At 47.4% G+C, this 24,570-nt stretch overlaps 1 protein-coding gene across 48 annotated transcripts in view; it reads left to right on the top strand.

The window, feature by feature from the left end:
* Positions 1–24,570, top strand: part of CLASP2 (cytoplasmic linker associated protein 2) — a 1,795,600-nt gene that overhangs the window by 1,256,642 nt on the left and 514,388 nt on the right. For all 48 annotated transcript variants that reach the window (XM_086964693.1, XM_086964694.1, XM_086964709.1 and 45 more), the window contains one exon: positions 1,495–1,739. In XM_086964693.1, coding sequence (XP_086820819.1) covers positions 1,495–1,739 — 245 coding nt within the window. The remainder of the gene's footprint in view (positions 1–1,494; positions 1,740–24,570) is intronic.

Raw genomic sequence — 24,570 nt, 5'->3', positions numbered from 1 at the left:
GCATTTCCGCAGGGAGCCATTCGAGTTCTTTGAGTGCCGGGGAGAAAAAAGAACATCAAGGGTGTCCCGCAAGGATCAGTGCTCTCTCCTCAGCTCACATAAGTTAGGCATAATCATTTGTATTGATTATATGTTGATCTAACTTAGATGTGTTTAGGCTGTTAATTAATGCTACCAGGGTGACCTGACATTAATTTTCACCCAGAGCAACCTCTTGAAGGTTGAGTGTGCCAGCCTTCAGTGAGTATACTGGCTTGGCTAGACAGAAAGGGATACTTCCCAAGTCATTTTTCAGGATTTAATTGACTAAGCTGCTTGGAATTGGAATGCTCGCCGGTTCTGGCTTTGAATGGCATGGCTGAAGTCTTTAGATCTCATTCAAGGGGGGGCAGGATAGTGCTGTCCATCTCTTGTCTGAATGTGAAGAGTTGGTTTAACCCTTCCACTGATGATGTCTTACTGCACTACGAGATGGTCACTGCCATTGAGTGCTACTTAACCAGTACTAGCCAACCCAAAGGTTTCCTTCCAACTGACACAGGCTTACCGAGCTTTCACAGCCATAATCAGGCATGTACAAGTCAGAAAGGTATTTTGGGGGCAATATAGACGTCTCCTCATGAATTCTGCAGTCACTGGGCCAAGAAGTTCTTCATACTTTCATTGCATTGTTCTAAAGCTGTTTGACGCTGCACTTCTCCCTTTTCTAATTTAATTGTTGTGGAATATTTCCATATGTTGTGAGTGAGAAAAGACTAGGATTTAAGGAGTTGGGCAAAGTTTTTTTCTATTCACTCTGTTTGTTATCCCTAGGCTGTTTTTTCTTCTCGAAACCATTTTGCTAATACCTCAGCTGAAAGCAAACCGCGATTATCTCCTTTTTTAAAGTCCTAAATTTGTGCTGATGTAAACTTATGCAAGCATAGGGATTGTGTCCGCATAAAACCCAAGCTTGGGTGGGATTTACTGTACATCCTCAGCTATCTTTTAATAGCATATGGAAGCAATTTCCAGTAGATTTCAAGGTATTCTCATGTTCATAATTGAAAAAAACACCTTCAGACTTTGAATAAAGGACCAGGGTAATGTAGATCGATATCTAAATGGACCAATACATGAACAATTCCATCTGATAGCTGTTCCAAATAGTTCACACCAATTTGTCAGTTTCAAGGTACTGAAAATGTGTGCTCATATTTTACAATTTTTATAACTTGTCTTCCTACTTTTATACATGTTTTAGAAAACCTTATTCTTTCATACAGCTAATACAGCAAAAGAGACTTCAATTAAATATTCTAAATGGAGATTGCCTCAAGTTTGCCAAGTAAACTGTCTCTATGCGTGTGAAAATTTGTTTATTGTCCATCTCTTATGGAGATCTGTGTACATTGATTGTGAAAGCAAATGCTATGATCCAGTTCGAAGTACTCAATGTTATATGTGATCAAATGTTCTGTGTCATCTACTAACAAGAAGCTTTTTTGGTGATAGAAAAAACCAGCCCGCAGGAGGTATGAATCATATGGAATGTATTCTGATGACGATGCTAACAGTGATGCGTCCAGTGCCTGTTCAGAACGTTCATACAGCTCCCGCAATGGCAGCATTCCAACCTACATGCGTCAAACAGAAGATGTTGCTGAGGTGCTCAATCGATGTGCCAGCTCAAACTGGTCTGAAAGAAAAGAAGGCTTACTTGGTCTTCAGAATTTATTAAAAAACCAGAGAACCTTAAGGTACAAAATGTAAATTATTTTTAAGCAATAAGGAAAGTAAATTAAATCATAAAGGTTTGAGAGCTAGTTTTTGGTCTACATCCAAAATCTTTAAATTACAATAATTACTTCCACAGCTAAGCATGCCTCTTTTGACATAACTTGATAATTAAACAAAATTACCTAATATGATTTCATTTATTATGACATATCTATTATTAACTCTTATATTCCATCAGAAATGTTACTTTCGATTACTTGTGACACTCAAAGCAGGATATTTTTGTTATTGTTTTGATAAACAGATTTTACTTACTTTAAACCATCGAAAGTGGCAAGAGTTGAACAGTGGACACACAATCAACACAATACATAAGAAAAACGACTACACAGATCATAGACAATCAAGTGGTACTACAGACTAGCAAACGGTCTCAACCAGCAGTCTAATTCATGTACAAAGTTAGTCCAAATGACCCAGCCACTTCTCCCGAACCTACCTATGTTTGTGGGGGCAACCTCTAGCTTCATAAACCACACGCTTATGTTGATAGCACCAGTAAACTCCTCACCACCATCTCGGCTGGGTTAGAGGAGTAGAGGACATTCATTTAGCAGCATTATCACACTTAGCAACCAGGAAAGCCATTCCCTGGAACAGCCCTAGAACAATTGTTCAGCTCTCGTACCTCTGGACCCTTCAAACACACCAAGCAGTATCAGCAGTGGGGGGGAGCCGAACCTCTCAACCAAGAACCTCCATTAGGTCACAGAGCACGTCGGGTCAATAGTTTGCTACCACAGAGCAGGCCCGTACAATATGATAGAAATCTGCTGGATTGATCTAACATCTAGTAAAGGCAGGATTAGGTCGAAGGCCCGCTGGTGAATTCGTGTCAGGGAAAAATAGGCTGAATATAGATTATAGGGTATTAATTACTGGGCGAATGAGGACATTGCTGGGCAAACGTCTTTAGACCTAATGGAATCCTTAATTGATCTCAATTTTCACTGACTTGTATTTCACCCAATTTACATTAGAGGTCATACTTTAGGTCAGGTTTGGTCCTCCAGTCTAACCATAGTTAACCTTAGGGTTTCCTCTTGCATTTGGTCAGACCACTGCTTGAATACATTTATCCTAAAAGAGTTATTTTTTTCGATCCCTCCTACATGCCTGGGGGATTTTTCCAGGAACTAAAAGGGTACAGATCTTAATTTGTTCTGCAACACACTGACTCCTACTTTATCTGACCACACTGGGAACCTGTTGGACCATGAGGAAGCAATATCGAACTGGCTTAGTGTAGCCAGAGAGATTCATGCCCTTCTGTGCAAGCCTGAACCCACTCGTCGCCATGAAGCATCTAAATGGTTCTCAGAGGAGTTGAAAATTGCTAAACTTGATCTCAGGCAGGCAGAACAGAAATGGAAAAATACCTACCTGCCTGAAAGCAGGGATGTTTTCGCCCAAGACTAAAAACATACAAAAAGCTAACTTTGCATGCAAAATCTACCCTCTTTCCAAATAAAATTATGAACGGGAAAACAAAACCTTGACTGTCTTTGAGACAGTCAGAGAAATTTCCAACCTAGACAGAATAACTTTACCTGCGCCTCCCACGCAAAGTCTATGCGCAACGACTTGTTTTCATTTTTTATTGAGAAAATAAAAGTAAGAAAAGATAGTATTCAACCCAGCACATGTATGTTTGTCACTTCTTGAGGAAGATAGAAACCCCTTGACACACTTCGCTTTTCCGGCCATTAGCAAAGAGCTCTTTATCGAGCTGACCGACATAATTAAATCAGGCTCTCCAAATATCTATCCCACACATGTCCTTAAAACAGTTTTCTCCTATTTTCCTGAGATGGCCACCTCCCTTCTTAACCATTACCTTAATCAGGTCATGGTCCTGTGGGCCCCCTGTGATGGGATCCCACCAGCACCCAAGAAGCAGTTAAAAGTCTTTATATTTTCACCAATGAGGGCTATCCCTGAAACAGCAGATAGGGGCTCTCTCCTCCTCTTGTTTTCTCCAACTTCGGAGAATAAGGAAAATCAGGAGATACTTCACGGTGGATGCTGTCATCCAAATGATTATTGCCTTAGTAATGTCTCGGATTGACTATGCAAACTCTCTTTATCTGGGATTCCCTATTGGCTTTAACCACAGGCTGCAATTGGCTCAACATCAAGCCGCTCAGTTGGTGTTTTCTTACAACCAAGACACTGCCACACCAAGTCTCTAATGAAAAAGCAACATTGGCTTCCGGTAGCCCAGAGGACAATCTTTAAAACAGCTTGTATTGTCTTTAAAGATCTTCACAGCAAAATCCCAGTTTTCGTGTCTTCGAGAATTCAGTGTTATATTCCTACCTGCCATCTCAGATCGGCTCAGCTGAATTTTCTAACTGTTCCAAAAGTAAAAGGAAGACTCTTGGAGGGGTCAGATATCTGTAATGACTCCCCACATCTGGAATACCCTTGCTCCTGACATTAGAACATGATCCAACTATGGTTGCTTTAGGAAACTCTTAACGACGTGGCTGTTAAGGCAAGCTTATGGCTAATCTTACTGCTGACATTGCTTCCGCTACCTTCGCGCCAAGAGACCTTATGGTTAATGTGCACTATATAAATTCCTCATAACATAACATAACAGGTTAGGACCAGCCGCAGTGGACTAGAGATAGTAAGTTCTGGAGGGGCCATCATGGCATCCCTCCAATTGGCATCGTCCATTGGCACCAGCCTACCCTCCCTCTGGGCTCTGAGGTGATGCAGTGTACCTAGTAAGTTGATGATCGGAGTGCCATAAATGTGAGTGATCCCGCCAAGGTTTCCCTAGGGGACTGAACTCTAGCAAAGTGTAAAGCACCTGGATGCGAGTAGGGTTAGCATGGCTAAGTTGAGGGTATTTGTAGAATTGGGTGTGTGCAACAGCGTAGGAGCATATGTCTGTCCCAGACCAGATGTCCCCCACTTGTGTGATTACCAGTAATGTCTCAGGTTTTAAAGCCTTGAATCACTGCCACTTCCCTCAACCAATTATCGTGCAAGTGGGGTGTCAGTTGTGTTAGTTTGGCTTCCCATCGCACATGTCAAAGCGCCACTCTCAGACCACCAACCTGGTCACTGGGGCAATGAAGTAGGTATGGGAGAGCCATAGTGCTCTGCTTGCAGTTGAGGAAAGCCTAACGGTGACATCTCCAGGCGATCGACAGCGTCAGACCATCCCCCATTAAACCAGCTGTGAACTACAAGCATCTGAGAGACCAGGTAATAATGATAGAGATGTCATTTCCAGGCCACCATCATCTGGGCCTCGTTGACAGTGCACAAGGGCAAGACGGGGTCACAAAAATGTTGTGGCTGTCCCATCCAGTTTCCAGAACCATGTCCATGGCAGTTGCAGCGGCAAATTCTGAAAGACATACAGGAATCGCAGAAGAATCATTATTTTGGAGAGAGATGTACGCCCCATAACATTTAGAGAGAGGGATGACCACCTAGTTAGGTCAGTTTTGGCCCTTCGGACCAACCGTTGTAGGTTAAAGGGTCAATGTAAGTTCTAAATGTAGGGAAACCCAGATGCATAGATATTTAAAACTGAGCCAATGTAAAGGTATGCTCATCTGCCAGTCAAACCAGTCTCTGGAGGCGGTCAAAGGGATCAGTACAAGTTCATCTTCAGAGAGGAAGCTTCCTCAAAACAGCTCAATCAATGAAGACAGCGAGGGTGCTCATGTTGGAGCCACCAGATACAAAAGACATCATCCGCATACAAAGCTATGCGGTCTTCTTGGTCAGTACTCCGTCTACATCTATGAATCTGAGTGGCCATATGGATTAGTTGGGCCATCGGCTTGACGGTGAGCACGAAGAGTAGATGGGTGGCAGTCCTGTTGAGTTTTATGCTCTACTGGAAAAGTTTAGGAGAGGATCCGTTGATTTGGACTTGGGCAGTAGGATTGGAGTAAACAGCGCGAACCATGCCACAAAATCGAGGTTCGATGCTGACCCATGCCCAGTCCACCATATCATAAGCCTTTTGGAAATCAATAAAAGTAAGGGAGGGTAATGTTGCAAATGATGGTGAGCAAGGGCCACATGAAACCGTCTGCAATAGTGACTTGTGCTACAGGTCGGCATAAAGACGCATTGATTGGCATGAATCAACGTAGCAAGGATGTGCTGGAGGTGAGTGGCCAGCATAGTGGCAAAAAGTTTGACCTCACCGTTGAGAGGATGGATATCGGACGATACTCCAAACAGTAAATGAAAGAAGGTTGTGTCTTGGGGATCACCACTATAGTAGCTGTATATAGTTCCAGGGGGAAGGCGCCTGTGTAAGACACTTCTTTATAAAGGACCAAGAGGTAGGGGAGTAATATCTCAAGAAACGCAGTATAGTACGCCGAAGAGAAGCCTTTTGGCCCAGGAGTTTTCCCCGATGCCAGGCCGGACAACGTGGCTCCAATCTCCTTAATTGTAAACGGTTCATCGAGCATGCAACACTCACTAGTGGACAAGCAATGGAAGGGGACTGCCTCAAGGAAGTGAAGGGAAAGCTCCTGGTCTCTCCCAATGGGAGCTGCGTAAAAAGTTTCAGAATAGGAAGCAAATGCATGTGCAATCTCGGGTAGAATATGACCAGGATGACCACTACCATTGATATTTTCAGGTATTAATCTTTTTACGTATTGATGGGAGGCTAGCCAATATAGCAGCTTCCCGTTTCTCTCCCCTCACCTGTAGACCTTGGCTGTTGTGGTCCACCATAAATGTTTGGCGGTTTCAAGAGGGTGATGGCGGATTTCTTCACAAAAAGGACTCAGTTGTCGAGAGACATCCTCCTGGGGGTCATGCCTTCATAGCAGTCTTCTAATCGTAGGGCACAAGCCTCCAACTGGGTAACATGAGAGGCGCAAGCATGTTCCTGGAGCCTAATTCGTCCCCTCGCAATGCCTTGCATTGTCACCTTGCTAGCAGCCCACATATCAGGCACCTGTTGGAGGTGTTTTTTAGGACCCACACTGTACCTATAGGGTGGAAACAGGCGGTAGTACTCCCTCTACAAAAGAAACCGAACATCAGTTTCGAGAAACTGGAGCACCTACGCCCCATAACACTCCTACCCTATATGGCCAAAGTAGCGGAGAAGGTCGTGAATATCCAGCTGATGGAATTTGTGGAGGAGGCGGCCCTCCTGCACGCCACTCAGTTTGGAGTCCGGCTTCGACATTCCACCGAGTCGGCCCTACTAATGGCAGTCGAGACCATCAGGCAGGGAGTGGATGAGGACCAAACCATGGCCCTGATTCTGCTGGACCTAAGTGCAGCGTTCGACACTGTAGCACATACCCCCTTGCTACAGTGTCTGAATAAAGGTGGGATCTCAGGCGCTGCACTGAAATGGATCTAGTCCTTCCTGGTAGAGAGGGGTTTCCAGGTCAGGCAGGGGGACTGCTACTCTGGAGTGATCAATCTGGGTCAGGGCGTCCCTCAGGGCTCATCCCTGAGCCCAACCCTTTTTAACCTGTACGTGTCCCCGGTAGCCACCATCGTGGAGGCTCATGGGCTGCGTATAGTGTCCTATGCTGATGACACGCAGCTGGTCATCTCCCTATCGCGCGCGCCGGGTCTTGCTGCGGACAGTTTCAGAGCTTGCATGCAGGAGCTGGCAGCCTGGATGTCTTCCAACTGCCTGAGGCTGAACGGCAGCAAGACAGAGGTGCTTGTGGTGGGGGCGGGGGCATCTTAGTGGAATTCAGCATGGTGGCCACCCTGTTTGGGGTCGGCACCGACACCTTGTCAGGAAGCCAAAAATCTTGGCATCTGGCTTGATACCGACCTGACATTTAGGCCTCAGATCAACAGAGTGGTAGGGGGCATGTTTTGGTGTCCTGAAGGGCCTGCGGAAGGTTCTTGAGCTCCTACCCATGGAGGCCCGAAGGACGCTGGTGCATGCCCTGGTAACAGTACGCTTGGACTATGGCAATCTCCTTTATCTGGGGGCCACAGAAAGGAGTCTCGACCGTCTCCAGGTGTTGGAGAACGCTGCTTCCCGCCTGGTTCTGAGGCTGCCTAGGAGATCGGCCTCGAAGGCAGCGCTCCTGGCTCTTCACTGGCTGCCGGTGAGGAGTAGAATTGAGTTCAAGCCTCTGTGCACGTGCCACCGAATCATGGGCGGTAAGGCACCAGTGCCATTACAGGACCTAGTCACCCGCTATGAGCCGCCTCGAGCATTGAGATCTGCTGGCTCTGGGTTATTGAAGGTCCCCAGAGTGAGAAAGGCCCGCATGGGGGGGCAGGTCTTTCAGGTTCATGGCTGCCAAAAGCTGGAACAAGCTCCCACTGGAACTGCGCCTCAAACCCTCTGAGTCAAGATTTAGGGGCAGACTGAAAACCCATCTGTTTGTTCGGTAGACTGGCCCGATATTAAGCTGCGAGGGTTCTGTCATTACCACCCACCATAGCGCGGAGACACGCCGTTGAGCGTATTCAGGCGCTTTATAAACTTGCCTATTATTATTAAGGTGCTAACCTTCGTGAACGACCCTTCATTACTACAAAAGTATGGTCAAAGTGCCCGACTCAGTGCCTACACAAAGATTCTGTCCGGGAGGTACCAGGCATTAAGACGCCGCATGGGGCGTTGATCAGATCAGGGAGGCCCAAGATGAAAGATTAGAGGTACAAGATCCCGCTCGATAAGATGTGGCTATGCAAAAGCTTTCGACAATCGGGGCGGGTAAAACAAAAAAATCCATATAGGAGTGAGTGTTCTAGGCTGCTAAGGTATGAGTGAATTGTCAAAGTCTTGGGTGTCATAGTCTCCAGGCATCACAAAGGCCAAAGATGGCGTCCCAGTCAGTAAAATGATGTGCCCCGGTATGTCTGGAGCTAGTGGGGGACCCAGTAGTATTGATTTCTGGATCAGGCACTGCATTAAAGTCACATCTATTAATATGAGACCTTGCGGAAGGCTCAAAAGGTCCTGGAAACAAGCATTGAGTAGTGCACGAGGCACAAAAATGCATGCAAAAGTGATCACCTGTCCTTCCAACGTTCCCATCCGGGCAATAAAGTGGTCATATTGGTCACATGTTAAATGGGAGACCATGAAAGGGAAGGAGCCCCAACAGGATTGCAACCCCTCGGGACCCACAAGAGTATCCTGCATGGAAGACTCTATTATATCCCTTATGTGCTAGGAAGGGGCAGTGGTTTCCTATAAGATGAGTTTCCTGGAATAAGAGTACCTCTAGGAGGAGGCGGTGGGCGAACGTGAGAACCATGGCATGTTTCGGAAGGTCATTGCTGTGAGTGATTGGAATGAGCCCTCGCTGCTGGCAATGTGAAAAAGGAGCCTGTCAAGGCTCTGCAGTGTTGGGTAAGGAGTGCGCCAGTGAGGCACCACAGGGAATCATCACTGGAAGAACGCTTTCAAGATTGTTATAAAGGTGTGTTTCAAAACCTAGAAAGAAAAACGAAAAACTAACATACATACTAAAAAGCTGAAACCACAGCAACATATGAATAAATCCCCACCCCAACTCCCCCCTCCCCACACTTCTACCCTAGAAGCATCCGTCACCCTGAAAAAAATAGACATTAAAGAAAACAATTTGTGCAAACAATAGAGAAACTTCAAAGGGAAGAATCCCAACCGAATAATGGATGAGTCATTAGCAGTCAGTTACACTAGTGGAGGTGTCTGCAAAGAAAACAAACAAGCAGGCGGGCAGATAATCAGAGAGTACTCCAGGAGAACAAAGAGGATAGTTTGAAGGAGACAAAACTAAGCATCTGGGGGCATGGCCAAATGCCGAAGAAGATGGCCACACATTAACGCTGCTCCGGCACACCACACCCGGCATTGTATAAAATCCATACACTTATCAGAGAAAAAGAGCTGAAAACAACCCTTCGAACATCCGCAGCCTCTGCAAGTACACTGATTACATTTCACGGAGAGCGGGTGTCCGGGAACAGAGTTGCGAACTGACTCGTCGCTGTGGAGGCCTGGGAGTGATGTTCGCTGTACCCAAAGAGGAGCGGCTCCGGAACGACTAACCGCCGAAGGCGACGTCCTCATCAGTGCAAGAAGTGTAGCGCAAGCAGCAATGGCCGCACCCAGTGCCTGCCGCTGAGAAGAGATAGCCTTGTCCCTGACTGGTGGTGAGCCTCACCGCAATGGGGGCCAATCTGAAGCGGCGGACCGATTCGGCCTTGCGGAGATTGGAGCGGGTCACTGGAAGACACCGCACCTCCCTTACAGGCGTGAATCTGGCTGAAACTCGCCTACACAATCCTACGGGCAACTGGATTCTCTACACTGGCGGTAGAGAGATCGGAGATAGACGAGAGCGGAACTGCACACCAGGTACGGTGGCAAATTTGACGTACTGCTCAAAGCCTCGGAGGTGGTGCGCAGGCCAGTGACTAGGCCCAATTTGTAGAGCTCACACGTAAGAGCTGTACTGTGCCAGACAAGAGCAGGGCGAGCAGGCTTGATCGACCACGGCCCTGGCACAGCAGCAGTGGGGTCTGGGTATCCAACGACAGAGAGAGGAGTAACTGAGCACCCGTACTAGGAGCCAACACTGACTGAGAACATACTGGAGACCCCGGTGGTACATTAGTAGGAGTGAAGTGCACGGTCCATGATAACCTCAAAAGCGCTATGGCACGTAGTATAACTAACCAAGTCAAATAGAGACTTGGCTGATGAAACCCGACAGGTCGCACAGTGTCCTTGGCCCTAGGCTGAAGGTGGAGAGTATCCAGCTGAGTCCAATCACCCCGGCTATCCAGACGATCCTGTGCAGGCCCTCGGAGGCTCATCAATGGCAGGAGAGTAAAGTGGCCGAACCTCCCTACAGACGAAACTAGACAAATATGCGTGGCAAAAGGGGTCTGACCCACAAGAAAAGGGGACGGATAATGCGCGCACAATGATGCAACAGACTGAAGGACAATCAGACCTGACCCTGCAGGACATAATGTCAGCCATCACCACTGTGCGCATTTCACTGGAATCCAGAATGGACTCTGTTTCTACTGAAGTTTCCCTTATCAGGGCAGACATCCGTAACATCAGAACTCCTCTTCACTGGCTGCCTTTCCCCCTATCACTAAAAGTGATTTTGTGGCTCTACTAAACAAAGTGAGCTTGGGCTCCCCAAATGACTGCTGCCCTCCGCAGATTCATAAAGCAGCCTTTCTTGCCTGCCCTGACCCTCCACTTACACTCCTTAAGGAATCCTTAGCTACAGGTATTGTTCCCGACTCCTTTAAACACACAGCTGTGGTCCCCATCTTGAAAAAGCCTAATGCTGATCCTCTGGTCCTGGCCAATTTTCGCCCCATCTCCCTGCTCACCCTACCTAGGTAAGATCCTGGAGACCCACGTCACCAACTGTCTTAGTTCTTTTATTGAGAACTCTAAGTTCCTTGACCCTCAGCAGGTGGGTTGTAGGCGGCCCACTCCACCGATTCGGTCATTCTGGCGGTGATGGATGAGCTTAGAAAGGGTGCTGATAATAACATCTCCCAGGCACTCGTGCTATTGGATCTATCTGCGGCCTTTGACACGGTCGATCACGATCTGCTGATCGACCGTGTCAACAACGCCGGTGTACAGGGTCGGGCCCTTGATTGGATCCGATCATTTCTACATCGGCGGTCTATCTGTCGACTTTTGTAGCACCTCGATCCAATCTGACTTGCGGGGTGCCCCCGGGTTCTGCCTTATCGCCTCTCTTATTCAATCTTTATATGCAGCCCCTGATTGCCTCTCTCTGTAATAGCCCAGTTACCATCTTTAATTACGCGGATGATCTCCAGCTGTCTTTAATCTTGAATCCAACTCTACAACCCGTGCTAATTTTCAATCCACCATGCTCTCCATTAGTGAGTGGATGAATCAGAGACAGCTGAAGTTAAATCCTGATAAAACTGAACATTTAGTAACCAGAGGACTCGCCAACCCTTGGAATGCCAGTTTCTGGCCATCCTCTCTGGGCTCCCCCCCCCTTCCAGCTGACTCTGTAAAGAGCCTTGGCGTTATCATTTGCAAAGACCTCTCAATGAAACCTCAGATTAGCGCTGTCACCTCGGCCTGCTTTTTCCATCTTCGCAGGAGCCGTAAAATCTGTAGGTTTCTGTCTACGGAGGCTCTTACGCTGGTCATCATAGTCTTGATTACATCTCGCATCGACTACGCCAACGCTCTTTACGCTGGCATTCCTGCCTACCAGTTGCCTACCAGTTGCGCCATTTGCAACTCATGCAAAATCATTCAGCCAGGCTAATTTTCTGTCAGCCAAAACATCTACACATTTCTCCGCTACTAAGGAAACTTCACTGGCTGCCAGTTGCCAAGCGGTGTATCTTTAAACTCGGTTGCACCACATTTAAGGCGCTACATGCTCAAGGCCCGGCTTTTGTTGCTTCTAGAATTTGCCGGTACATTCCTTCCCGTGATTTGCGCTCCTCCTATCATAACCTTCCCACCATTCCAGCAGTTAAACGCAAAAAGCATGGTGGCCTCCGATTTGCGTTTTTGGCTCCTAAACTATGGAATTCACTTCAGAGCGAACTTAGATCCTCTCCCAGTTACGCTCTTTTTAGATGCTCACTTAAAACTCATCTCTTCCGGCAGGCCTTTGTGTAATTATGCATCCCTCTCCTCCCTGTTGTCTCTAGCGCCATGAAACCGTTTGGTGTCCGTGCGCTGAATAAGTACTTTTAACATAACATAACATAACATGAACGCCAAAATCAAACATGTAGAGCGCACTACCAACTCACTAGCCACAGATAAATCCCTTCTCAAAAAACAGATCAAGGATCTCCAAGGGCCAGATGTATGACGGCAAAATAGCGCCTTGCAAATTGCGAATCTTTTGCGATTCGCAATTTGCGAGGTGCTATTTCGGATGTACAACAGTGTATAACACACTTTTAGCGATTCCCAATGGGGTCGCAAATAGAGAGGCTCATGAATATTAATGAGCCTCTCGCAATTTGCGACCCCATTGGGAATGGCATGCCCTCAGCAGACCACCATGTCTGGGACTGTTTTTAAATAAAGCAGTTTTTTTTGTTCAAATGCAGAACGTTTTCCTTAAAGGAAAGCGAGATGCATTTAAAAAAACATATAACGTTTTAGTTTCATTTTTTAAGGGGAGGCAGTGGTCCCTGGGACCACTGCCTCCCCTTAAAAAATGTTTTCCCCTGCGTTTGTAAAGGGGAAGGGGTCCCCTGGGGGCTCCTTCTCTTTTGCGAAGAGGGTGGTAATTTGCTAGAGTTTTGCGCCTGCAAATGCGGACACAAAAACTTTCTACATGGGGTTGCGCTCACTATTAGGATGGTAACGCCCCCTTCCTAATAGCAACTAGCATTGCCAAAATAGCAAGTCGCAAATAAATTGCGACTCTCTATTTTGGCATTGTACATACCCCTAATGGTTTTTGCATGCGTAAACAGGCTCGCAAATACGTTTGCACATGCTAAAACCATCATACATCTGGCCTCAAGTCTGTAATGCGAGGACCAACTGGCCGACTACGAAGGTAGGGCCCGGTGCAATATTGTCCGAATTTTAGGCGTACCGGAGCAATCAAAGTGTCAGAGGGCAGGCCTGTTCATAGAAGATCTTGTTTTGAAGTACTTGCAACCCCGAGGTTTGTCCAACTATTTCTCGATCGAAAGACCACACAGAGTACTGGGGGGTGAGGGGGGGCCAAAGCCATGAGCACCTCATAAGCCTATACTAGCACAAGTATTAAACTTTCGAGATAGAGACGTAATATTACAAACAGCCCACACTGCACCGCGGATCCATTTTGAAAGCAGCAAGATAACATTCTTCCCAGATTTCACACTCAAAGTGCAAAGACAGCGCCGTAGCTTCTTGGAAGTAAAACGGGCCCTACAAGAGAAAGAACTTAAGTACACCATGATATTCCCTGCCAAACTGAGAGTAGAGTCGGAAGGAAAGGTGTGGTTCTTCAATAGCCCAGAGGAAATATGGGATTGGCTTGATAGATGGCACAGTTGGGAAACGTACTCAGACCGACTATTGTGAGAGGGCCACTCGGAGCCGACAAAAACACAATGCATTAAATATGGCGGACAATAACCCGAAAGAGTAACCTGTCAACGTACTATCTGTATATGTCAACGTACTATCTGTCCCGGGGTGGATTTCAGTGGGCGCCATTTTAGGTTGGGTGAGTACTACTTCCTGTGGGCGCCATCTTGGAGCGTCCCCACGCTCGAGCTGACTTTTGAGATGCCTATTTAAGGCGGACTCGAGCGCTTCCTGCTGTGATCTTTTGCTGCATTTGCGCAGGTCGCGCTGCCAGTGCGCTGCACTTTTAAACCTTACCTTTATTGTATTTTGGTTCGGTTTTTGGTTCTACTTTTAATTTACATTATCCCTTGCTTTTAACTCACCGCGTTCGTGTGGGCTCAAGTCCTCTCACTTGCACATAATTTGTGGAACGATCACCGCTTTTTGGCGGGTCCGGGTCCCGGGGTGGATTTCAGTGGGCGCCATTTTAGGTTGGGTGAGTACTACTTCCTGTGGGCGCCATCTTGGAGCGTCCCCACGCTCGAGCTGACTTTTGAGATGCCTATTTAAGGCGGACTCGAGCGCTTCCTGCTGTGATCTTTTGCTGCATTTGCGCAGGTCGCGCTGCCAGTGCGCTGCACTTTTAAACCTTACCTTTATTGTATTTTGGTTCGGTTTTTGGTTCTACTTTTAATTTACATTATCCCTTGCTTTTAACTCACCGCGTTCGTGTGGGCTCAGGTCCTCTCACTTGCACATAATTTGTGGAACGATCACCGCTTTTTGGCGGGTCCGGGTCCCGGGGTGGATTTCAGTGGGCGCCATTTTAGGTTGGGTGAGTACTACTTCCTGTGGGCGCCATCTTGGAGCGTCCCCACGCTCGAGCTGACTTTTGAGATGCCTATTTAAGGCGGACTCGAGCGCTTCCTGCTGTGATCTTTTGCTGCATTTGCGCAGGTCGCGCTGCCAGTGCGCTGCACTTTTAAACCTTACCTTTATTGTATTTTGGTTCGGTTTTTGGTTCTACTTTTAATTTACATTATCCCTTGCTTTTAACTCACCGCGTTCGTGTGGGCTCAAGTCCTCTCACTTGCACATAATTTGTGGAACGATCACCGCTTTTTGGCGGGTCCGGGTCCCGGGGTGGATTTCAGTGGGCGCCATTTTAGGTTGGGTGAGTACTACTTCCTGTGGGCGCCATCTTGGAGCGTCCCCACGCTCGAGCTGACTTTTGAGATGCCTATTTAAGGCGGACTCGAGCGCTTCCTGCTGTGATCTTTTGCTGCATTTGCGCAGGTCGCGCTGCCAGTGCGCTGCACTTTTAAACCTTACCTTTATTGTATTTTGGTTCGGTTTTTGGTTCTACTTTTAATTTACATTATCCCTTGCTTTTAACTCACCGCGTTCGTGTGGGCTCAAGTCCTCTCACTTGCACATAATTTGTGGAACGATCACCGCTTTTTGGCGGGTCCGGGTCCCGGGGTGGATTTCAGTGGGCGCCATTTTAGGTTGGGTGAGTACTACTTCCTGTGGGCGCCATCTTGGAGCGTCCCCACGCTCGAGCTGACTTTTGTGATGCCTATTTAAGGCGGACTCGAGCGCTTCCTGCTGTGATCTTTTGCTGCATTTGCGCAGGTCGCGCTGCCAGTGCGCTGCACTTTTAAACCTTACCTTTATTGTATTTTGGTTCGGTTTTTGGTTCTACTTTTAATTTACATTATCCCTTGCTTTTAACTCACCGCGTTCGTGTGGGCTCAAGTCCTCTCACTTGCACATAATTTGTGGAACGATCACCGCTTTTTGGCGGGTCCGGGTCCCGGGGTGGATTTCAGTGGGCGCCATTTTAGGTTGGGTGAGTACTACTTCCTGTGGGCGCCATCTTGGAGCGTCCCCACGCTCGAGCTGACTTTTGAGATGCCTATTTAAGGCGGACTCGAGCGCTTCCTGCTGTGATCTTTTGCTGCATTTGCGCAGGTCGCGCTGCTAGTGCGCTGCACTTTTAAACCTTACCTTTATTGTATTTTGGTTCGGTTTTTGGTTCTACTTTTAATTTACATTATCCCTTGCTTTTAACTCACCGCGTTCGTGTGGGCTCAAGTCCTCTCACTTGCACATAATTTGTGGAACGATCACCGCTTTTTGGCGGGTCCGGGTCCCGGGGTGGATTTCAGTGGGCGCCATTTTAGGTTGGGTGAGTACTACTTCCTGTGGGCGCCATCTTGGAGCGTCCCCACGCTCGAGCTGACTTTTGAGACGCCTATTTAAAGTCGTCCTCTCCCGCGCAGCCGGAACGCGCAGGGGGGCGCCGTCGCTTAGCCGGAGTCGTGCCAGAGTCCTGCCCGTCTGCGCTCGTCCGCGTCGAGGTAGCGGGTGCGGGCACAGGACTCTGGCTTCCTGCTCTTATCTCACCATGGACTCCCATCGCGCCGATCAGGTATAATCGCACCGATCTCTTTTCCGTCAGGGACGGCCTTTCGGCTTGTACACATGATCTGGTGTCTCCTCTCTCGGGGCCTTATGTTTGTCCTTGTGGCAGTTTCTCTCTTGATTCCCCCATCAGGGTACGCTCGATGGAAAGACCTACCCTAGGTACTCGTATTGACTACTCTGAGCGAGCACTTAGTATATGGAGCCTCAATGTGAGATCACTGGTCAAGCACCATCAGTCCCTTCGTGATATGATTGACAAGGACTCACCTGACCTCATTTTTCTCACTGAGACCTGGTTACAGGACGCCGACTCTGCCATAATAAATCTGGCTTTTCCTTCCACCTATACGGTATTTACTCTGAACCGTACTTCTAGGGGAGGAGGCATAGCCATGGCGACAAAATCTTGCTTTCCGGCGGATTGGAAAGTTCTTGATCTGCCGATGTGCGAGAGCGCCTCTTTCAAGGTCACTGTCAGCCATCAGTTCACTTTTAGTGGCCTGCTTATCTATCGCCCTCCAGGGAATGACACGGTCTTCAAGGCCGCTCTCGTTGACATGGTTAATTCGTTAGCTCCTAGATGTGCTAACTTTAACATCGTTGGCGATCTGAATATTCATCTTGATCAGACGTCCTCTTTACCTATCAGCTCTTTGATAGCGGACCTTGAAGCCATGCAACTTAACCAACTAGTCACCGCCCCCACCCATATAGGAGGTCACATCCTCGACCCCTTCTTTACCACCTTGGATCGGGCCAGGGCATCTGACCCGATGGCGGTGGGCTGGACTGATCATTTGTTGGTTAAAGTGTCATGCCCCTTGGATGATCAACAATTTAAACCTGTGGACAGACTGACCCTTAAAAGAAATTGGCGTAAGCTCAAAATGGAGGAATTCGTTAAAATCTTGGAGACACAGCCCTTGGGCAACCTGTCGAATGTGGAACAGGGATATGAACAGTTCTGTAACTGGGTCCGTACTGCTCTTGATTCTCTTATACCAATGCGTTGGTCGAAATGTCATGCTAAAACTCGCAGCCCATGGTATAATGAGACCCTTGCCGAGCTCAAGAGAACTTGCCGGCAAGCTGAGAGGATGTGGAGGAAATCCTTCGACCCCACATTAAAATCATTGTACTTCACCCAGCTTAAAATCTATCACAGAGCTATCTGCCAAGCCCGGGCGACATATTATGCCTCAGAGTTTTCTAACAGCCCTAACCCATCTAAATTAATATTCAAGGTGCTCAAAGATCTGATGGGTAAACGGGCCACCTCGCTAGAAATCTGCACGGACTCCCACTGTGAAAGCTTGGCATCCTTTTTCGTGGAGAAGGTGCAGGTAATCTACCGAGGGTTCATGCCATCTGTGCCCGGTGACGAGCCCAAGGCTGTAAGAGCTCTGGACTGTGAACTTTTGTCCTCCCTACCTGCTTTGTCGGCTGAGGCGTTTAATACTCTGAGCCTCAAAATTAAATCTGGTTCTCCTCTAGACCCTCTGAAGCCAGAGCTTATTACTCTTCTCCCGCCCCTATGCCGTGAGCCTATATTGGACCTGATCAATCTCTCACTAGCTGAGGGCGTGGTTCCTGCCTCCTGGAAGCAAGCAGTGGTCAGCCCCATTTTGAAGAAGCCTAGTCTCGACCCTCTGTTACCTGAGAATTACCGCCCCATCTCCCTCCTGCCCTGGACCGCCAAGGTCACTGAGGCACACGTGAATTCCATCTTGTCACCTCTCTCGCAATAATATTCTTGACGAGAGCCAGAATGGTTTTCGCGCACAACACAGCACCGAAACTGCGCTGCTCTTTATGAGCGAACATCTGCGTTCGGTGCTGGATGCGGGGCAGACAGCGGCGCTCATCTTGTTAGACCTGAGCGCCGCATTTGACACGGTGTCTCATGACATTTTGTTGCGGAGGCTGGAGGAAGTGGGACTTGAGGGGAAAGCTCTTCAATGGTTCCGCTCTTTCCTCTCGGACCGGTTTTTTAAAGTAGCTATCCCACCTGGTCAGTCCTCTTTCCACCCTTTGGGACTAGGAGTACCTCAGGGATCTGCGTTGAGCCCCACTTTGTTCAACTTGTATGTGAAACCGCTGGCTGCTGTCGTCAGACAAAGCGGCTTAACCATGACATCGTATGCCGACGACACGCAGCTGGCGGTGACACTCAGTGGGGACCCTGAGGTGACTGCCCCCAGGTTTCGCGCAGGGCTTTTAGCCGTGGCGAATTGGATGCGTATTAACTGTTTACAGTTAAACGCCAAGAAAACCGAAGTCCTGATCTTAGGAAAGCAAGCTGAATTGTGGGGTGACCAATGGTGGCCTCCTGAATTGGGGGTGACTCCCATCCCAGTTGCCGAAGTGAAGAACCTGGGGGTCTGGCTTGATTCCAATCTCTCTTTTACCAGCCATACTAAGAAGATCGCAGCTACCTGCTATGGTATTCTGCGAGGACTGAGACCAGTCCTCAAATTCTTCGACCCCCCTACTCGGCAACTGGTGGTCCAAGCCTCTATTCTCTCTCGGCTAGACTACGGGAGTGCTCTGCTGCTTGGTGTTAATCAGGCCGAGGCCACCAGACTGCAGAGGGTGCAGAATGCCGCTGCGCGGGCCATTGTGGGCCTCCCGAGACGGTGCTCTGTATCTGCAGTTCTGACCTCCCTTCACTGGCTGCCGGTCAGACAGAGAATCAAATTCAAGGCACTCTGTCTGACATTCAAGATCCTGAAATTTTCGTCACCTCCTGCCCTGACGGGTCTTGTTTCCCCGTATGTCCCCAGGCGGTCTCTCAGGTCGGAATCTCTTCATCTAGCAAGCACGCCTAGATTCAGACTGAGTAGGATGGGAGGTCGTTCATTTCGTGTCATGGCGGCTGGATTATGGAACTCCCTTCCTGTCCATATCCGTGCCCTTAACAGCCTGACTCTCTTTAGACGTGCGATCAAAACCCATTTGTTCACCTCTGTTGACTGATCTCCTCTCTTTTCAGCGGCGATTTGTTGTGTTGTGGTACTTGATCAGGCGCCAGGACGCCCCTTCGCTGGGGCAGCTGTGCGCCGAATAAAAGTTATTAACATAACATAACATAACATATATCCCCCTGGCTATGAAAAGGACGACACTGGAGGAGCTCAGCAAATTCATGATGGACCTCCTCGCTGGGATTCTACTGAATTGAGGTGAACTTAATTTGACTATGAATGGGCACGTAGACCGATGCCCACCCCGACCCACATTGTAGAGCGCAACTAGCAGACGTCCTCTCGGACTTCGGCCTCATAGACATGTGGGAACATTTTAATCAACAGACGCACCAGTGCACATTCTATTCACGGGCCCATGGCAGTCAATCTTGTTAGAATATCTGCTGACACGCTTAGAAAATATCCATAACTTTAGTGAGGCAAGATGTTTGACAAGGGGTATTTCCGATCACTCTTCAGTCCTTCCCCAGATTGTAGAACAATCTCCGACTGGACTTACTACCCTCACAATTAATCCGTGCTATCTGAAAATCTCACATCTAAAAGCAGAACTAATTAAGGACACAGACCGGTACTTTACAGAAAATTCTGGTACAGTAGATTCGCCACAAACCCTGTGGGGGCATTCAGGGCCGTGATTAAAGGCCGGGCACTTGCGCTAATGATAGGACACAAGAAAGAGCTTAGGGCGCGCGTAGAAACACTAGAAAAATAAATCCTGGTAGAATTATCAAGGGTAGTGGACACAGATGACGCCTCAGATAGAAAAGCCCTCAATACTAAAAGGCAAGTTCATATGCAGTTTTAAACAGGGGCAGCCAGAGCCAAACAAAAGACTGCACAGCATAAAGCATGCGAACATGGTGACAAAGCTGGTAAATTGTTGGCCTGGTTGAAAAGGCGATATTGGGCCCATCGCTGGGTGTCCCGGTTAAGGGAGAGGACTTGAGAGACCCACAGGAGATCGTAGAAGCATTCGCCTCCAACTTTGCCAAAATCTATGCACCTGCTACCACAACTACAGTCCTCGACTCTAAAGACTTATTGGCAAACATCCCAGTTATTTCCCCTGTGTCAGAGGAACGATAAACCCTAGAGGGAGAACTCACAGAAGAGGAATTATTAGTAGCAATACAGGATCTACAGTCCGGAAAGGCCGTGGGACCCAACAGGCTCACAATAGAGCTCTTCAAGCTAAAGCCTCCAAGATAACACCCTTCCTCCGTGACATGTATCTTAAAAGCTGCCACAAAGGCTCCCTCCCAAGCGACCTAAGACTAGCTTTGATTGTTGTGATATACAAGCCGGGTAAGCCGATGGAGGAAAGCAGTTCCTACCGGCCCAACTCGCTGCTCAATGCAGAAACTAACATTCTGGCCAAAGCACTGGCCAACCGACTGGTCCCCATTATTAACAAGCTAGTACATCTGGATCAATTAGGCTTCATGCCCGTGCGAAGTACAGCCCTAAATCTTCCCAGTTTACAATAGGTGTTAGGTAGTACCGGTACAATCCAAGAACACTCCAACCTGTTCTTACTCTACACGAGAATGGCATTCGATACGATCAAATGGCCTTATTTATACGCAGTTCTGTAACATATGGGTTTCTGCCCCACTTATATAAAGCGGATCACAGTTCTCTATGCGGACCCGAAAGCACAAATAGTTGTCAATTATCATACATCCCGGCAATTCCAACTGGGAAGGAGAACCCAATAGGGTTGCCCCTTGTTGCCTATGATGGTCTCTTTGATGCTTGATACCTTAGCAACGTGGGTGATGGGAGACCCTCTGATCGGGGGTTGAAATGGGCAGAACAACACAAAGACAACATTTCCCTGTATTCAGACATATTGCTATACGTCACAGCCCAACATCTTCGAGACATATGATCCTCCACATATTCTCAATCTTCAGTAAACATTCAGGCTATACTATCAACTGGTCTAAATCCACACTGTATATGATACTCGGCCCAAAGCCGCAAATATCGACAGATTGTGAAGTTACTGTGGCGATAGAGGGATTCTGTTACTTGGGAATCTACATAACGCCTGATCCACTCCTCTTCTACACCACTAATCTCCAGGGCCAACTGACATGTCTGCACAACAATATGCAACACTGGCAAGCCCTCCCCCTGACCTTTCTAGAAAGAGCGGCCTTGTTCAAAAAGCTGGCACTTCCCGCTTCCTATACGTGTTAGAAAATACCCCCTTCAATGTCCCAGACACAGACTTCACCAATATAGAAAGTGCAGTATGGTAGGTAGGAACTTATTGTGGGACGGAAAGACCCCTTACATCGCAATGCATAAATTGACGAGAAGATGGTGTGACGGTGGGATCTCCTTGCCAAACCTTAAAGAGTACTACTGGGCGTCCCAACTAGCAGTTATAATCAATGGGTCCACGGCTCACAAACCGAACTGGGCTACGAAATGGATAAATGGCTAATGAGCCCAGGCGGATACCAAATGGCTCTTTACACAAACCCTAAAAGCCAACATCTCTCAGGTCCCACGGACCATACCATAGCAATTTGGCACCAAATAGCCAAGAAACTGTGTTGGCACAAGAAAAAAACACAATCAACGCCGCTGTGGGATTCAGAACAATTCGGCACACTGCGCAACTGCTCGGGTTTGACAGGTGGGAAACAATCAGCATCTCGTCCTTGAGTGATCTTTGGAAAAGAGACGGTATGATCTCAATCACTAAGTTCAAAATCAAAAATTACTTTATTTGGTTAAAATTTTAAAACCATCAAAGTACAAATCACATTTCATGCTACCTAATATCAATTATTGACAATACAAAGAATTAATTTCAAATCACATACCAACCTGTGATACACATTTCTGCCAAAAACAGCCCTTGGTATTCAAATAAATATGTTAAAAGGTTTGTCGCACACCGAGGTCCATCGACTTAAGGGCTCAATTTTACTTGAAATGATTTATAATAGAAGAACTAGCACTATAATAACCGTCTATTGCGTCGCCTAATTGCCCCTGTAATGTAGCTTGCTACCCCGAAACATACAAGCGGGGAGCCCAGCATTTGCAAATAGGCTAGAGCTGGTCTAACTTGCTCAAAGTTACCCCCTCTTAACAGTGGCAAGATACATTTTCAGCGTAACGTAACATAAAAATCGCAGAAAAATACCATATGGAGGGCGTTCTGCTCTGAGAAGTCATCACAGGGACAAGGGCCTAACGATCCCTCTTCAAACAAGCCTTTAGGATGCGATAGTAACCATGGCAACATATTATACTTGAATCTAATTAGGGTAAATAAATGATAGGGTTTGTTTATGTACGTTAGGTACGGCTGCATCTCCCTACCTAAACTTAACATAACAAAACTCCTCACTGAGGGTTTGGCTACTTCCGCTTCCTCCCTTATTAACATTGATCTGTTCAGAAACTGGTGCTTCATGCCTCTGATAGCCACCTTACCAAGGGCTCTAGGAGTTAAAAATAGGTCAGAACAACCCAGTGATTCCATTTGTGTCTTAATATAACGGATCCACAGGATGTCAAGGCCTTTATCCAAAGATACACAGTCCTGAATGATCAGCTGATTCAGGTTTGGTGCCGGCTGAGCACAGATTCTTAGCCAACATAATAATGGGGCAACCGCAATCTGGTCTGAGATGAAACCGGCACCTAAGTCATCATGTAGATTAAAAATTGGAGTGGAAGCTCGAAGCGACAGCAGCCTACGGAAGAAATTATTTTCAACTGTCTGGATTTCGCTAATCTCAGTGTAGCCCCATACATCGCTCCCATAGGTTACCATTGGGAGGCACTTTGCGTTATAAAGGGCAGGGAGTGGTTTAGATCCTATTCTCCGTGCAAACCCTAATATAGCCCAGGACGCCCTAGCCAGGGTGTTCTTTTTATGTGCGCGCTGCATCACCCATGAACGTCTTTCATCAAAAAGGACACCTAAGTAAGGGAAGGCTGGGATTTTCGTGAGTTCCAAGCCCTTGCAATAACATTTGGCCTTTTTTGCCCGGCCCAAGCCGATTGACATTGAATGTGATTTTTTGAGGTTTGTGATTAAATCTAGAGAGTCCATAAAATCAATAAAACAATCTAAAAGGGATTGTAATCCACGCGACGTCCTAGCTATCAAGACCACATCGTCTGCGTACAGTAGACCGGGGATCATTTTTTAGCCTACTCTTGGGACATCCTTACAAGAAGCGGTCAAAACATCTCCCAATTTGATATAAAGTGTAAACAGCAGGGGTGCCAAAATGCACCCCTGTCGAACCCCTCGCTTTACGGCCCATGTGTCAGTTAGGCTGCCGTTCTCATTATAGCGAACTGCTCCCGAGGTATTTTCATGAATGGCCGCCAAAAAAGAGATCAGGGCAGGCTCCAGGCCAATGCAATGTAGGGAAGCCCATCGTTTTTGCCTATTAACAAGATGAAAAGCAGTGGATACATCCATAAATGCCAAATGAATGTCGCCACACTTAGTGACCGTGTATTTCCCTATTACTAGGTGAAGATTAAGACATTGACCCGTCGTGCCCTTGCCCTGCCTAAATCCATACCGGATGTTCGAAATGATGCAGTTTTTGTCTAGCCAGTCTATTAGACGGGCGATTCCGACCTTCCCCATTATCTTGGCTGCAGAGTCCAGGAGTGAGATCGGTCTATAACAGGCCAGATCCTCTCTTGAGCCCTTTTTAAATATTGGAATTATCACGGCTTTAGCCCAAGACCGGGGAAAGCCGACCCGTGTCGCTGCATTCAAAACAGAAGTTAAAACCTTAGCCCATACAATAGGTTCTGCCCTGTAAAGATCGGCCAGTACTCCGTCTGGGCCTGGTGCCTTTCCCCTTAAGGTAGACATAATTGCCTCAGTTACGTCCTCCTCTGAAAACACCACATTCAGGGCGTGAATATCAATCCCCCACTGACTTATTGGCTCCAGGCTCCCATCAGTATACATGCTACTAAAATGCTCGACCCATCTTTCTGCAGAGATGACACAATCTTTAACAGAATTATTTGTCTCATCAAACATTGGGCTGTTGACCACTTTCCAGAATCTAGAGCTGCTAGACAGGGTGCTCACTTATCTAAGTTCGTCCCAAGCCCTTTCTCTTAGCTCTGTCTTTCTTGCTTTAACTGCGATTGTGTATGTCCTTCTAACCAACTTGACCCTATTTACATCCCTTGGGGTCTCTTTCAGCTCCTCCTTCACTAAGTTACAGGCGGAGTACCAACTGGCAAGCTCTGAAGCTTTTAGGTATTTACAGATAAGCCATGCCCTAAAGTCCACTGTCCCCAGTGGGAGAGCTCTTTGTGGCGTCCCCTCTGGAA

Source organism: Lissotriton vulgaris, chromosome 4_1 (assembly GCF_964263255.1).
Source record: "Lissotriton vulgaris chromosome 4_1, aLisVul1.2, whole genome shotgun sequence".
Lineage (NCBI taxonomy): Eukaryota > Metazoa > Chordata > Amphibia > Caudata > Salamandridae > Lissotriton > Lissotriton vulgaris.
The sequence above is the reverse complement of the archived record's forward strand: the minus strand, read 5'-3'. Positions and strand labels throughout refer to the sequence as shown.